The 15,751-nt window shown below is 40.7% G+C and overlaps 1 protein-coding gene across 1 annotated transcript in view; it reads left to right on the top strand.

Annotated features, from left to right (window-relative positions):
* The window catches only part of VPS13B (vacuolar protein sorting 13 homolog B), a 5,424,989-nt gene that overhangs the window by 643,985 nt on the left and 4,765,253 nt on the right, over positions 1–15,751 (top strand). The window contains exon 8 of the mRNA XM_044065647.1: positions 8,332–8,609. Coding sequence (XP_043921582.1) covers positions 8,332–8,609 — 278 coding nt within the window. The remainder of the gene's footprint in view (positions 1–8,331; positions 8,610–15,751) is intronic.

The following is a 15,751-nucleotide window of genomic DNA, read 5'->3' as shown; positions in this document are numbered from 1 at the left end:
TAGGTTCATAGGTATAAAGTAAACTAACGACCACAAGCACGTCACTGCTGTAACACCATTGAAATAAGAAGCGGTCTATGGTCTACTAAGAACTGAGTCTCAGAGCTAACATTCTATGATGTGGCTTTCTTTTGTTACTTCTGGGTACATTTTAGAAACTAATTGATGGCTGTTCATCATCACATAGGAAGGTCCCAGTGACACCTTAAAAGAACAGGGAGCCAAGAGCTCATGGCATCTGACCAGTGCTGTACTCAGGTAGCTGTAAGTGAATAGAATCAAGTTAGTATTAAAGCTGAATTGGGGAATTTCATGTAATCTGTAGCTAAACTTGATGTTTATTAGAAGCAGAGATTTGCACTATTGCTTCGATCTTCAACTAGTGGCTTAATATATCAATGCCTTTAAAAACATTATTTACAAAGCTAGTTTCGTGGTGCAGAAGGATGTCAAGACAGAAAATCAAGAAGGAGCTTCTAGTCATAGCTGATGGCAGAAACTGTGATGGAAATAAAAACAATTAAAAATGTATAAAAACTAATCCTTTTCAATAGGGATATAGAAATAATGGAGAAAGTTGTCCGGCATAATCTTTGAATAACTGACTGCTTACTTTGCAACGTGATGACTTGAAGTGAAGCTGATAGTAACTAAAATAAGAAATTTGACTTGGTTATTTCTTTTTTGTTTGTATATCTCAAATGCTAAGCACTGTATGTAACAATAACAAATGGATATAGGTTGTTCTTGCAAAGAGATCAGCTTTGCAGTTCTGAATGCTGGGAGACAGATGGTCTAAAATGGCACGTGTGTATACTTTGAAAATAATTTTTTGTAACGTTTTTCAATTAGGTGTTTTGCTCCAAAACCCACAATGCAGGATGTAACTCATTGCACTCCTCACTTAAGTATAATTATATCAAAGCTCACTGCTTCGTGTATAATGGGATACAGTGACTTCACAGAGTCATTGGTTTTCGCAAGCAGTTATGGGCATTCACATTCAGGAGCTACATAGCTGGTCTGAATGAAATTGTATGACTGAAAAGGTAGTGTGTGCTTTTTCTAGTGGTTCCTGTGTTGCAAGTAAGAGACTTGTTCTACCAGGTTGGCATGATTTTGATCAACAGAGCTAAAGTAGTTATTCCTATGGAAAATAGTTGCGACATGTCTTAGCTGGAAGTGCAATATTAGATTTGGATTTCTTACCAAATTATATTGGTTTCTAAGCTACTAAAGTTCAATGACACTTTTTTTTTTTTTTAAATTGCCAATCCACTCTGAGTTTCAGATTTTATGTTCGGAGAGTCTAGGACCTTTGTGCATGGCTGCTTGCTTCAGAATTAAAAGAAAAACTTTTATGGCCAGTTTTGCCGAGTGTGGCAGTTATACTTTGATCACTTCACTTTTTAATGGCTTTATTAGGAAGTAAGACTGATTTATTTTGGAAGTTGGGAGAAACTGTTTTGTTTAGCATTAATCTGTGAACCCTTTCGATAGCAAATTAAAGTCCTTGAGACAAATTTTAGAGTTTTAGGAGTCCACGTTGTTTAAATCTGGCTGGATTTTTCTTTTCTTTCATGAAGTTCTTGTGTTCATAATGTTTTTTTTTTTTTTTTTTTTTTTGCGCTCTGGCTATATTCTCTTTGTTTTCTAATTTATCAAGTAGCATTTGTGATTGCTGTAGTAAAAGCAAAATCTTGAATTCTTCTTGCAACCCAAGATTAAGATCTGTGAGGAGGAAGTCTCAGTGTTTTAATTTCACTTGATGTTGGCTAAGTTTTAAAATCAGTCATGCTGTGAAGTTACATTCTTTTGAAGAATTTCAGCTTTAGCTGTTAAATCCCTCAGGCTAGTCATTTGCTGTAAGCACTCCTTAAAAACACACTGTAAGAATATTTCTGCCAGGAAGAGAAACTGCACTCACTTTGTCCATTTGCTGTGTTCCAGGAAATGTTGTTGGTTTATTTTTCATTTGTAAAATGGAAAAGTTCAAGTAACACTTTTTAGTCATCTAGCAGATATTTTTCCATATTTCTTATTTTCAGCAAAAATCTACAAGTTTGTTAATTTTTCCTCAGAGGTTATCCTTACGAAGGAGAACCAATGTTAAATGATCCATCTTGGATAAAATCCTATTAACCATTTTCTAAGATGGCAGTAAGATAATGTATTCTGAAGAAATTCTTTGATTTTTTTAGGCCCAGAGAAACTTCACAGACGTTTTGAGTGTTAAGTAATGGATGAGTGTGGGAACTGACATGTATGTGATATACTTTGTTAACCAGTTAGCTGAACTAACCCAAAAGGGTCATTTCCAGCTACCACTGGGTATATTAAAAAGTAAGCTGCAAAAGATGGTTTATGCATTAAATACCTAGGTGTCAGCATCAGTGACCTAAGAAAAAGGCATGGATATGATTGTAGTGAAGTAGCCAGATGGTCAATAACATGGAAAGCTTTCTTTTTTTTTTTCTCCTGTTGATGGCTTAATGAAAAGGAAATAAGTTGTGGGTAGGTGTGAAGTAGAGCAGCTGCTGTGTGTCCAGGGCCAAGGAATTCTGGCACAGCTTGGAGGAGGCATGACAATCTTTTCAAACCTTTGTGCAGATGCATAAGCTTGACTAGCTCATATCATAGCATGCCTATGCTGACCTTTGTTCAGTTGCATGCACTATGTGCCACCATATGGGAGCTCTGCCATAGTCTGCATTGCACACAGGGTCGGCCTTAGGTCAAGTGGTGCCCTAGGCAAAAGGGCTCCACAGCCCACCCCCACACCACCTGGTGCCCACTTCCTGGTCTGTTTACACTATCCAGTTTACTGAAAAAGTGCCCCTGCTAGAGCGGCGCCCTAGGCGGCCGCCTAGTTGGCCTATGCCTAAGGCCGGCTATGATTGCACTGCCAGGTAGTTTTACGTTAGATAGCAAGGTGGAGATTGAGGGGGGGGGGCTGATTGTCATTAGGAGTTTCTGGAGTACAGAGCGTGGAAAATTTTGACTGTTACACTTGACAATATCGCATAGAACTATGACTGCTGAGAATGGAATTGTTTTTATAAGAATTTATTCATCATCATTTTCTGCTGGTTCACAGAATATTCCTCTTGAAATACAGTTGAGCTGAATGAACTTTGGCTATTCTACCCATAATTCCTTCATCTAACATCTTCCCACATTTTTGGATCTGTTCTCCATTTACCATTTCTCTTGCCCTTAATTTTCAATCCTTACTTATTTTTCAGTTGTATTGCTAACTTCCTTTTCTTTTCACTACCAAGTTGCTCTTTTCCCTTTTGTACCTGTTACCAGCTCATCCTGTCTGTTTCTGCTAAACAACAGGTAGTCATGCTGACTGCAAATCATGTGATATGTGACTGTATTTTATATCACTTGTTCACACTTGCTATATATATATATATATATATATATATATATATATATATATATATATATATATATATTTGTCTATCACATTATTTGAGTTTGAATTTACTTTGTCTTTTGTACTTGTCTTGCTTATGTGCTAAATCTAAAAAAAAGACTGTCCTGAATCAGTTTCTATCCTATCCCACTTAACCATTAAACTGAAATTACATAGCATTTGTCCATGTTGTCGTTTGATATCTGTTTGAGAACTGGAATATATGGGGTCTTTCTTTGATTTTAGAAATTGGAACTCAAAACAGGTTTATTAAGACCTTGTTTGGTATGGAAGAGGATACTGATTTCATAAATATTATCCACAGTAGTGTTTCCTGGGTTTTCTACCATGCAGGCTTCCTCTCTATATTGAAAGAATAAGCTGAAAGTGAACAGCAGGTAGTTCCCATAAGTCTGAATTTATGAGAAAGTGATAAAAATTGTTGGAATGACTCCAAGTTTTTTCTTCTTTGAGCCTGAGACATAACTGTGAAGTGACATTGCTGTAGTGTTTCATTTCTTTGCATAGTTTTCCAAAACTTTTCAAGGAACTTTCTGTTCAGTGCTTTAGGATGGTAGGGAAAGCAATCTAAGCATAGCAGTCATGTAGCATCACTGTCAGCAGAAAAAAAATCATCTTAATTTATTTCATTGTATTTTTAGTATTCTGTTACACTTGTGGTTTGCAAGTTGGAATTCTTCAGCCATTATTTCCCCACACACTTCAACTCATTCCCACCAGTACAACTCTTTTGAGTGTGTACCTTTAACTCCTAGTGGGTGTGGCCTGAACCTTTAAAAATGAAGTTATCACCTTACAGTTCTAACAAGCACTCATTGACAGATGCCAAATATCAATACAGTTGTGTTTGCCATCATGTATGCTTCAAGATAAAATATTCTGATACCCTGTATGTAGCATGGCTTTGGAATTAATGCAAACATGAAGAAGTAATATTTGACGCCTAGAGGAGCAGTAGGAGGTAACTGCAGAGGCACCTGGAGGCGTCACTCGGATGTAATGAGTCTGTAAAATGCCTTATATCCTTTCTGTGAATACATAATTCATTATGATGTACCTTTGTTTAGTCTCTAAACCACACTTCTTTGGTTTCTGTTGTTTTCTTTGTAGATGTACATACTGAGGCCTCGCGTTCTTCCCTCACTGAGATTTGGTCAAACTGTGTACTCTCACTGCTTTTGTTTGAAATGGTAATACCTAGTTGGTGCCCTTAATAAGATTTGGTTGGTGCCCTTAAGAAGATTTTGTCTTTAGCTGGGCATAGTATTTCAAGTCATAGCTTAATATTGTAGCTACTGTTTTTGTCCCTGATGTGTAAACACACTGCAGTGGTAATGACCCTACATAAGGGTGGCCTTGCAGCTTACCCAGGTAATTACAGACCTGTCTGCTTTACAAGCCTCACCTGCCAAGCCATGGAGTGTATTATAATTGACCTCCTATAATGTGACATTGGGAATATTTTTAGACTTGTCCCCCATCAGTTTGGCTTTGTGAAAATTAGATCCTGTTTGTTTAATAAGATAAATGTCTCCAAAAGGGTTATGGAGACTGTAGATAGTAACCACACAGTGCACATAGGATATCTTGAGTTGGCCAAGATCTCTGACACCATGCTGGCATCGTGCAAAAGTTAATAGTTTAAAAATTGACCCATATGTGGCAATATGGATAGCAGACTGGCTGAAAGATTGAACCCATATTGTCCAAACTACAGGTACCTCATCAGAAAGTATAAAAGTGAAAAGTGGTGTCCCTCGCTGCTTTGACCTCTCATTTTTGGAATTTACTTCTCGGATCTCCAAACAGTGATTCAAGACTTCTGACTAACAAAAGTTGCAGACAGCTGCAGGTTGGGGATTGTTGTCACGCTGCGACAACCAAACCCTCCAGAGTGAACTAATGGATGCAAGCTAAATGCTAGAGTGTATCATCACATTTGGTAGCCAAGCTCTGCCCTCATCATACTGTGTAGACAACACACCAATATACAGACTAAAAATGTAATCATGAACCTAGGTACTTTGGTTGGTCGATCCTTCTCTTTTTACCATCATTTGAGAACACTTGTCAGGAAGTCTTTTTGTTTAGCCCAATTAATTGACAAATGAATATCATCAAGGTCTAAAGAAAAAAAATCAATCTCTTATACTGTGTATTGATCAGACTGATCATTGAGTACAACTCCTCCCGCCCCTGGTATGTAAACATCAGAGGGTGTAGCTAAGGTGGAGCAAAGGCTGTATCCTCCCTGGGTACAAGATGTCAGCAGGCCATATCAGCAGTACTGGCATTAAGTTTTTGAATGCCAGTATTGCATTAACAGTCAGGGCTGGACTGTTTTTGATCCTCGACATCTGGAGAAAGGAGCTTTTTATCTCCTGATCAGGGAAACTGTATCAGTGCTATATGAGCCCACTACAGCTGTGCTAAACTTAAACATATCAAACAATTAGCCCCCAAATGTTTCTAAACAAGAAGGCCACAAGTCTAATGTCCCTAAAGCTGCCAATGTAGGCTGAAATCTCTCTCTCTCTCTCTCTTTAATCAGTGTGTTGTATTTTTTTGATGGGGAGATCTATGTCTCTCTTACTGCATCATAAGAGATCTGATTGTTCTGGACTTCCTGTTTCTCCACGTGTCTAATGTCCACCGATATTAGAACTTAAGACCTTAACCTTCACCAGGAAGTAAATAAAACACAGTAGAGGGCCGGATTTATAACCCAGTGCCTCCCGGACCTCTGGAATAAACTTTCTCTGCATGTTAAGTACCGTGTCTCGCTGACTTTCTTTAAACATAAACTGGATGACTGGATTGGTATCCACAAATTTATTCTGAGATTGTTTGGAATGGTACTACTGGAGAAAGAAGGTGCGGTCTGATGAGAAGGTACTGGCAAGGCATAAATGGTCATAAGACTATCTGGTTTTGAAATGTCTATGATTCTGTGAATCAGTTTGTATGATGGCATAAATTTTTACTACTGATAACCATACCTTGTATACTGTAGATGTCTGCTCTTTTGAATTTTCCCAAAGGTCCTTAGCCTATTGCTTGGTCAGTGTATAGGATTAGTACGGTTAGTCACTGTATAGGATTATCACTATGTTACTTCCCCCCCCCCTTTTTTTTTTAAACTGTCTGGTAACTATCAGTATTCGTTTCTATCATGTAGCTTTTGCCATAGTTTTTTTTATGCCTTAAGTATATGATTTTGTTGCGGCTGTTACAGTTATTCTCACAATTTACTAATTGCTCATGTTGATATTTGTCTTAAATGCACCATATGAATTGGCCAGTTTATTGTAATAAAGCTTAATGATCCACAAAAGTGTATAGTTTTCCTTTTTTGTTGGTGAGTTACATGAAGAAAGTCAAAAATACTGCACATGCATTAATGAAGAAAAGGACTCCTCATTTAATATGTAAGAGCACGTGATAATGTACTGCAGAGAAAGTGTATTAAACTAATTTGGTCATTGCTTTTATGTTAAACGTGTACATTTAGTGTCTGTCAGTTGTTTTCTTTCTCAAAGATGTGCTGAATGAATAGCATATGCATTTTTGTGAATATAATACATTACTGAGTCATAATTAGCTGACTGTATAATAATCAAATCCGGAATACCAAACTGAAGTAATGTGGAATACTGACCTTACCAGTGGGAGGTACTTTAAAATACTGACCTCACCAGTGGGAGGTACTGTAGAATAGTGCCCTTAGCGGTGGGAAGTACTGCAGAATACTGTGATCTTACCAAGGTAAAGTAGTAATAAACACAGAGTTCGTAATACCTATTATTAAATGCTTAAAATCAAGACAGTGCTTTTGCAGGGACTGCACCCCAGCTGTTAAGTGATTATCATGTCAAGGCTGTACCTGCTTATGGGAGAAGAGGAATTTCTCACCTCCTCAAGGCTGTGTGGCATTGAGGTGTAATGCGTAAGTAGGTGGGGTATAGATTGCATAAAGGGGGCAGAGCTACTTTACAGTAACTATGAGATGTGCGTTTTCTGTACAGTGTAGCTGCTCCATATAGTACACAGATCATTGAATAGTGCAGTGCAAAGGTTAGCTTGCAGATACAGTAGAATTATTTTTGCCTCATCACGTCTGACCATTAGCTTCTACACATTTTTTTCCTTTGCCACTGGTTCTACAAGGCACTCCAGTCCTCCCCTGGACTAATTTTGACAATTGCTGAGAGCCAGTGAGGATGTTGAAGCTCCTGGTCCAGTGTTATATTGCTGTCAAGGAGTATTTTTGCTTTAAACCCCAACATTCCCTCACCTCTTACATACTCATTAACGTCTATGAGGTGGATATGCAATGGGGATGTGATGGAGTATCACATATCTTTTATATGCTGCTGCTCTGCCTGTCTCCACCTATTCTGCCTTTAGGACAGTGGTCCCTTGTGTGTTTCAGCCTCCAACAGAGATGAAATGCCAGGAGCATCCACGTGTGAGCACCCTTCACTCACCATTGATGGGCACACCAGTCCTTCCCCTGCTGGTGCCTTAGACATACGAGCCTTTAACTGGACCCAAGTCATTTGGTACATAGTCAGGGCTTTATCCCTCTGTTACACTGCTGGCTTACATTATAGTTATTTGAAGCCTTTAATTTTGTATACACAATGAAAGTTTTTTTAAAAAAAGTCTTTTTCTGTACATTACATACAATGCTGTTAAGATGGATTTGATTTCTTCATTAATATAACATGTTTAATATTATAGATAATCAGTAAGGTTATGTTTGTTGAATTTTTTGATATGATACATTTTGTTTCTGTATATTTTCAACAATTTATAATAGCTGTGGGTTGCATGTCTTGTAAAGATGTATTTCATTGCTGTATACCGGATGTTTCTCTTTTAAGGTGATGATGTGAATCCCAGGAGTCAAGTACAGTATTCAGGACAGCTTCAAAATGTAGAAAGCACAACAAAGCAAACAGAAGAAGATCAGCAGGGCTGGGTATCATGGGCCTGGTCCTTTGTTCCGGCTATCGTGAGTTCAGGTGATGACTACGAGGGCGAGTATTACCCAGAGGAGGAGGAGTATGAGGGCCAGCTGCATGGTCAGAAAAGTAAACCTGCAAAGGATCCAATTATTTCTGCAGGGTTCTACTGCATGAAAGTAACAGTCACCTTCAAGGTACAATATCTCTCTGTCAGCTGTGCTAGTAATCAGATGTTTAACATGTGTAGGAAGTGATTTTTAAAGGTTTGATCTGGGGCTAAATATGCAAATTGCAAGTCGTAGAGTTGCATCATGGTTGTGGCAAGTTATTCGCAAATTACCTTTAATAAAACAGATCATTCCCTTTTTTAAACGTAGAGATGTTAATGAATGTCTGCACTTTGTCAGACAGACCTTCTTATTTAGATGATTATTTTTACAATATATAACTATACCTGTTAGCTTGCTCTTGTATGCCAACATTTTTCATCTGCTAAGAATGCTTTGCAAGTTTGCTTTGCACTTTTGGTAAACGTAAATATTTTATGCAAATCATTTCCTGTCCTTCTCTTCAGTTTTACTTATGTTGCTGAAAGGTGGGCCACAAGCAAGTGATCTAAAATTCTTTGCCATAGATTTCTGGACACAATTATGTAAACATGCATGTACTGTACTTTTACTAATATGCAATTTAGCATGACTTTTGTCCCTGTAATCATCGGCTTAGCTGTTTTTTTTCCGCAACTCACTCTGGCTTCTGCAGTGGTGTATACAGTCCCATATACTGTAACATCTTGCACTGATCCAGAGGAAAATGCAGAGCCCTGTACTGCCAGTTATTTTTCTGCCACTCACACAGATTGGATTTGGTCCCTAATGTTAATCACAGAAAACTTTCCTGAATTGGATACCTGAGAAATCCAATTCACTGAAATGTTTTGTGTCTGCCAGTTTACAAGACAAAGCCCACAAAGCCTTCAGCAATACCCCAGAGCATTACTTCAATATCCATTCTCTCTTCTCCTGATTGTACTCAGAAAAACTGTATCTCTTTAATTAATTACCTTAACCAAAACAGTTTACTCTGCCTTAATCAGCATGGCTTCTGCAATGGACATAAGAATAATCATTGCTGTCCTTCTTTCCTTATGGTAGTGTACATCCTAATATTGGCCAGAGATCCCCAACTTGTTCATTTATTTTCATTGATGTTGCTAAAGTTTTCAGTTTATGTTCAAAGCTAATCACAACACGGGCACAGTTCTGTCTTAGTACCATCTTCTAACCTGGTTCTCACAGTACGTGGGCAAGTGAAGTAACCAAGTTGCCTGTTGCACTTCCCCCATTCATCTCCCATGTCTTTGCCATTTTAGGTGCCACAAAACTCCATATTAGTACCTGTACTAATAATGTCTTCATAAACGACATGTGGTATGCTAGCCACTCCACATTTTCTTCTGCCCACTGGTGAGCTACTGTTCTGGGTTCTCCATCCAATCCAAAACGCATTGGAAGTCAACTGTTTCAGAATCTAGGACAGACAGTCACACAAAATTGTCTCCTCAGCACGCAACATAGTTTAAAGAATTTTTACTTACAGTTGTTCAGGCTTATGGATAACTTCATTTTTTTGTCAAAACCCATATAAATAAAATAACCTGCAACTTCTACTACCAAGTTGTGCTAAATGACCTGAAACCTCACTTCCCAAGGAAAGCAAAAATACATACACACATGTATGTATATATATATATATATATATATATATATATATATATATATAAATGACCAGGATGCCAAAGACACAGCAAATGAATCCAACAATGGTAGAAACCACTTTGCAGTTGTAGAAAGAAATAATCATTTATTGGTAAAACCACTGCAATTCACGGTTAAGCTCTTTCTTTTAAAGATATGAAAACTCCTCTAAAGACAGAATTTAAGAGCTGAGAGAAGTAAAACCATACCTCCATGAACTGTCAATCAACAGGCAAGCTGAACAAAGTCAGGGTAAATTCTTAAAGATGTACACACACCAAAAAAACACTTCCACAGTTAACCAAATAAAAATGGCAAAATACTACAGAAAGCCTTAACAGACTTGTACATTGTGAGATGTATTGGCAGCTGGCTTTAGACGCTGCAAATCCACCTGGATTGAATGACTATATTTCCATTGTTTGTTTGTTTCTTTCAGCTTTTCTAAGTTAGAGGTCGCCGTAGCGGAATCCGGTCCTCTAATGATTGGCAGTAGATTTTGACGTGCTGGCTTGCCAGGCCTAATGCACAACCTTCAACGAAGGAACGCCCGTTCATGCATGTCGCCACACAGAAGACGCTCTGAGAATCGAATGGGCAACGTCTAACTGTGAGGCGACAACGCTGCCGCAGCACCACCACCGCAGTAGTAACTATATTTCCATTGTTAGTGAACTTAAAAGAAAAGTCAGCACAGTTTGAGCAACATTTTACAACTGTTATGGCTTTCTGTCATACTCAGAGAATTCAAACCTTCCCCTCCCTGGACAGCCTTTTGATCCAGGCACTCTCTTTAGATATTCTTCTTTAGCATCTACATTTCACCATCCAACTCTTGACAGGTCTGGGTTTCAATATAAACTACAAAAAAATACATGTGGCCCCTACACAAGGCAAGACTGGACACAAAGAAAATGGATGCCTTCCTGCCCCAGGAGAGAGTTCATAGTCTGTGTAATTTTTTCCCCCAAAGTTTGTCCTCTGCAACCCATTGCTAGCAAGGGAGATGCTAAGAACCTTGGGGTTTATGGCAGCCACCATCACTGTGCTCCCCCTCGCCAGACTCCTTACACGGAAAATCCAGTGATGCCTGAAATCTCTCTGGTCCCAGCACTCTCACCCTTTAGACACCCCTATTCCCTCCTCCCTTGTCTCAAAAAGGAGCTGATTTAGTGGAAGGACCAGATCATCCTCAACCAAGGGATGCATCTCACACCACCATCTCCTCTTCAACAAGTTCACACAGATTCCTCAAACGAGGTGTGGGGGGCATGGACAGAATTGCATGGACAGAATCACACCAAATGTGGGGCAAATGGCAACTGCAGTTCCTGAAGAAACATATCGACCTGAAGGAAATGAGGGCTTTCTACAAGCTTTTCAGACCTTCACCCAGCTTTAGAAACCAGGGACACTCCTTGTGCACACAGACAACAGCACAGTCATGTGGTACATAAACAGGCAGGTATCAGGTCTTACCAGATGTGCAGGTTAACACAGGAGGCATGGCCTTTGGCCACCTTGATGAGCATCGGGCTCACAGCCACATACATCCCTTCTCTGGACAATGTGCTGTAAAACTCCCTAAGCCACTTTGTGGAGAACTCCTATGACTGGATTTTGAACATAGAGGTTTTCCAGATGATTACCCTTCAGTGGGGCACTCTACAGATAGACCTCTTTTGTCACCAACCAACCATCAGATGTTCTTCGGGTTTCACTGTTGCAGTCATCATACTTGGGTTATCTGCCTGCAGGTAGCCCTCAGTCGGCCCAAATACCAGAGTCTTAGTATTTCTGCGTCGGATGCTGTCGCTTCTTCCATGACGTCAGGTCGTCAGGGGTATAAAAACAGGCAGCCGACGCCATTACATCAGTCTTTCTTGCAGAGGAGGAGCCCGAAGCAGAAGCAGTTTGCAAGTGCTGGTTTGCCGCTACCTGAAATTTTCATTTTTCGAGTTGATAATCCTGAAGTCTTCTAAAGCTAAGTACTCCGTTGGGAATCCTTTTTTCTTGCTCTAACCGATGTCAGAAAAAGTTAACAATTGTCTTGCCTGTTGAAAGCAAAAACCTCACAGAGATTTTCATTCTTACTGCGTCACCTGTTTAGGCCCAGACCATGATGTCCCTCACTGTCAGTTTTGTGCCTTTGTTTAAAGCCCGAACCATTCGTCGTCAGGCTATTTTTGTTGCTAAATTCTTTTGCTCTCGCTCTCCGTATTCCGAAATGGCTTCTGTAAGCCATCCGACTACTGATCTTTCGAAAAAATGTAAGGATAAAGACAGAGGCAGATCGCATAGGTCCAAAACTGCTGGCGACACTTCTGTTAAGCTAGTCGCCAGTCTGCCGGTACTCAGTGAGGCACCTTTGCAGCCCCTGATGCCCACTTCTGTGGATTCACAGGCCTCTGCTGAGATCCATTCGGAGTCCAATAATACCGCGAGATGCTTCAAGACTATGAAACCAGCAGATGTCTACCTTGGATGGGTCTGGAGCCGCTGTGCAGGCACCGGCTTCTGAGGGTGTTTTGCAACTTACCAATGATCGAATCAAACCCACAACTTCTTTTTTAGCCAAAATTAGAGTTTCTTAGGCCCAGAGTATGTAGTACACCTAGAAAACCGACGACCAAAGTGCATGCTCAGGTCCCCATGCCACAAAAACAAATGCTTAGAATGGCTGAAGACCTTATAACTCTAATTAGGGGAAGCCAGCCCTTCCCCTGCTAATACACAAATAATTCAGTTGCCTTCAGATTCTACAGACCAGGAGTCCGATGACTGACCTTTCTGATTATCAGGACATGCCCATATCAGCCTATGAGGATTCAGATGCAGAGGAATCCATTCCCTCTGCCTCCCCTTCAGAGGATTTCTCTTTTGGTGAAACCTTGCATACTTTAAGAGAGCATTTCCATTGGTAATGCCAAGACTATCCTCAGTACCTCAGCACAGGCCTTTAGCTATTCCCCCTGTCCTGGATGTTGTGGATGATGTTTTCATGGAATCCAGTCTTACTCCAGACACCTTACCTCCTGCCCCTAGGAAACCTGACCGGTACTACCAAGTACCTGATTCCCACAAGTTTCTTTTCAAGAATCCTACTGCTGATCCAGAGATCATTTCCCAGGGACCTAAAGGAATTAAGGCTACTACAGCCAAAAATCCTTCCCCTTCGGACAGGGATTCCAGAGCTTTAGAGAGATGGGGTAAGAAGGTATATGCCTCTGCAACTCTTGCTATCAGGGCATTGAATTGCCAGTTTCACATGCTGAAGTACCAGCAACATGTTATGGAACTCATTAAACAAAAAATGGTAATATTTCCAGATTGTGCAGAAAATAAAGATTTGCAAGAGCATATACATTCTGCAAACCAAGTTAGTAAGCATACTTTCCAGTGTGGTTTTGATGCCCTAGAAGCATCTTGCAGGGCTGCAGTCACTGGCTCTGTTGGCTGAAGGAGCAGACCTTGCCAGATCATGTCAAATCCAAATTACTAAACGCTCCTTTAAATAAAGACATTTTGTTTGTCACCAAAGCAGAAGTTCTTAAAAAGATGGAAGAAAAAGCTAAATCTATGCAAACTGTTAAATAATTCTTACAAGTGCAACCACCTCGATTCAGTAGGCATTGTCCTTCAAAACACTGGTCCTTTCCAGCCCCCTCCAGGCCTTCCCAAACAAGACCCAGGGGAAACAGAGCACCCAGACTACAGTCTTAGGGTATGCAGAGGTCTAAGCAATGGAGTGTTCCCGCCCCTATAACAGGGAGTGGTAAGCCACCTCCCCATGGAAAAAGTTCACAGTGACTTCTCAGCTCTACTTCCCAGCCCTGCCCAATTGCTTGTGCCCCTAGGAGGAAAACTTGCCCTTCATGCAAAAAAACTGGATGTTCATCACTCAGGACCAATGGGTCCTCAACATTATATCCCAGGGGTACAAATTTTATTTCCATTCACTGCCACAACCCCAAGCGGTTTTCCAGACCTTCCTCCAAACCAGTGGGCAGAGGTTCAAAACTAAGTTCTTTCCCTGCTCAACATCAGAGCTATTCAGCCAGTTCCAGTAGAACAAAGGGGTCAGAGTTTCTACTCCAGACTATTCCTGGTACCCAGGAAAGAGGGCTCTTGGCGCCCAATCCTGGATCTTTCAATTCTCAACATCTTCCTGGTGGTCACAAAATTTAAGATGCTTACCCTGCAGCAGTTTCTCTGTATGCTAGCCAAGGATACCTGGTTAGTCATGCTAGACTTAAAAGAAGCTCATCTGCACATCCCCATCAAGGAATCATGCAGGAAATATCTATTTCAGAGCAGGATCTATGCATTATCAGATCTTTGCACTTCCCTGGCTTATCTACTGCGCCCAGGGTATTCACAAAATGCCTGGCTCCAGCCATTGCATACCACACGTAGAGAAATATCCAAATATACCCGTACTTCGACTGCCTGATTCAGGCGGATAGCCAGGAATTGCTGCTTTAGCACCTGGCATTTGTAAAAAGCCTTTTCACTTCATTGGGATACACCATCAATGAAAAGAAATCACAACTGGTGCCCAGTCAAAAGATTGTATTCCTGGGAGCAAGTCTGGGCACAACTTCCCAGATGGCATTTCTCACTTCAGAAAAACAGGTCTATCGGACAGACTACTTAAAGCAAATGGCCACTAGAACCCAGCTAACTGCAAGAAAAATACTGCAAGCCCTAGGGTTCATGGCCTCATGTATTCTGATAATTCCATATGCAAGACTGCATATGAGGAACCTTCAATGATACTTAAAAAGTCTTTGGTGCCAACATTCTCAGGGCCTGGAAACAGTCATTCCTATCATACCTTGTCTGAGGGCAGAGTTCCTTTGGTGGGCAGAAGCATGCAACCACAACAATGGACTGCATTTTACTCTACCCCACGCCGCCCAAATCCTGACCACAGACGCATCAGACTATGCATGGGGGGCCCATATGGCTGGCAAATGCATTCAGGGCCACTGGAGCCCAAGCCAAATTCTCATCCACATCAACCAAAAGGAGATGCTAGCTGTACAGAATGCTCTGACAGCCTTCAGATACCTAATCCTTCCAGGACAACTGCTGATAAAAACAGACAACACCACAGTTATGTGGTACATAAACAAGCAGGGGGGAACCTTACCCACTCTGCAGGTTAGCCATGGCTCTATGGAGCACAGCTTTGGACAACCAAGTCCATCTACAAGCTCAGTTCCTGCCAGGCAAACAAAATTCACTGGCAGATGACTTAAGCAGAAATCTCCTAGACCCACACGAGTGGAAAATGGAGCCCAGCACCTTCAACCTTCTAATCCAGAGGTGGGGGACCCCAGAGGTGGATCTCTTTGCCTCCCCTCACAACCACCAGTTAAGCAAATTCTGCACCAGGAACCCTCACAGCAGGGCCTGGAAGGTGGATGCCCTATCCTTTCAATGGGAAACCTATCAATCTATGCCTTTTCCCCTCTGACCTTTCTCTCAAGAGTACTACTCAAGATAAAAGAAGACAGGCCAAGGACTGGCCATGCCAGCACTGGTACCCACTCTTGCGCAGCCTGACAACGGTG

The sequence above is a fragment of the Protopterus annectens genome, chromosome 3.part0 (assembly GCF_019279795.1).
Source record: "Protopterus annectens isolate FY-2018-M chromosome 3.part0, PAN1.0, whole genome shotgun sequence".
NCBI lineage: Eukaryota > Metazoa > Chordata > Ceratodontiformes > Protopteridae > Protopterus > Protopterus annectens.
Note: the sequence above shows the minus strand (reverse complement) of the source record. Positions and strands in the feature narration are given on the sequence as shown.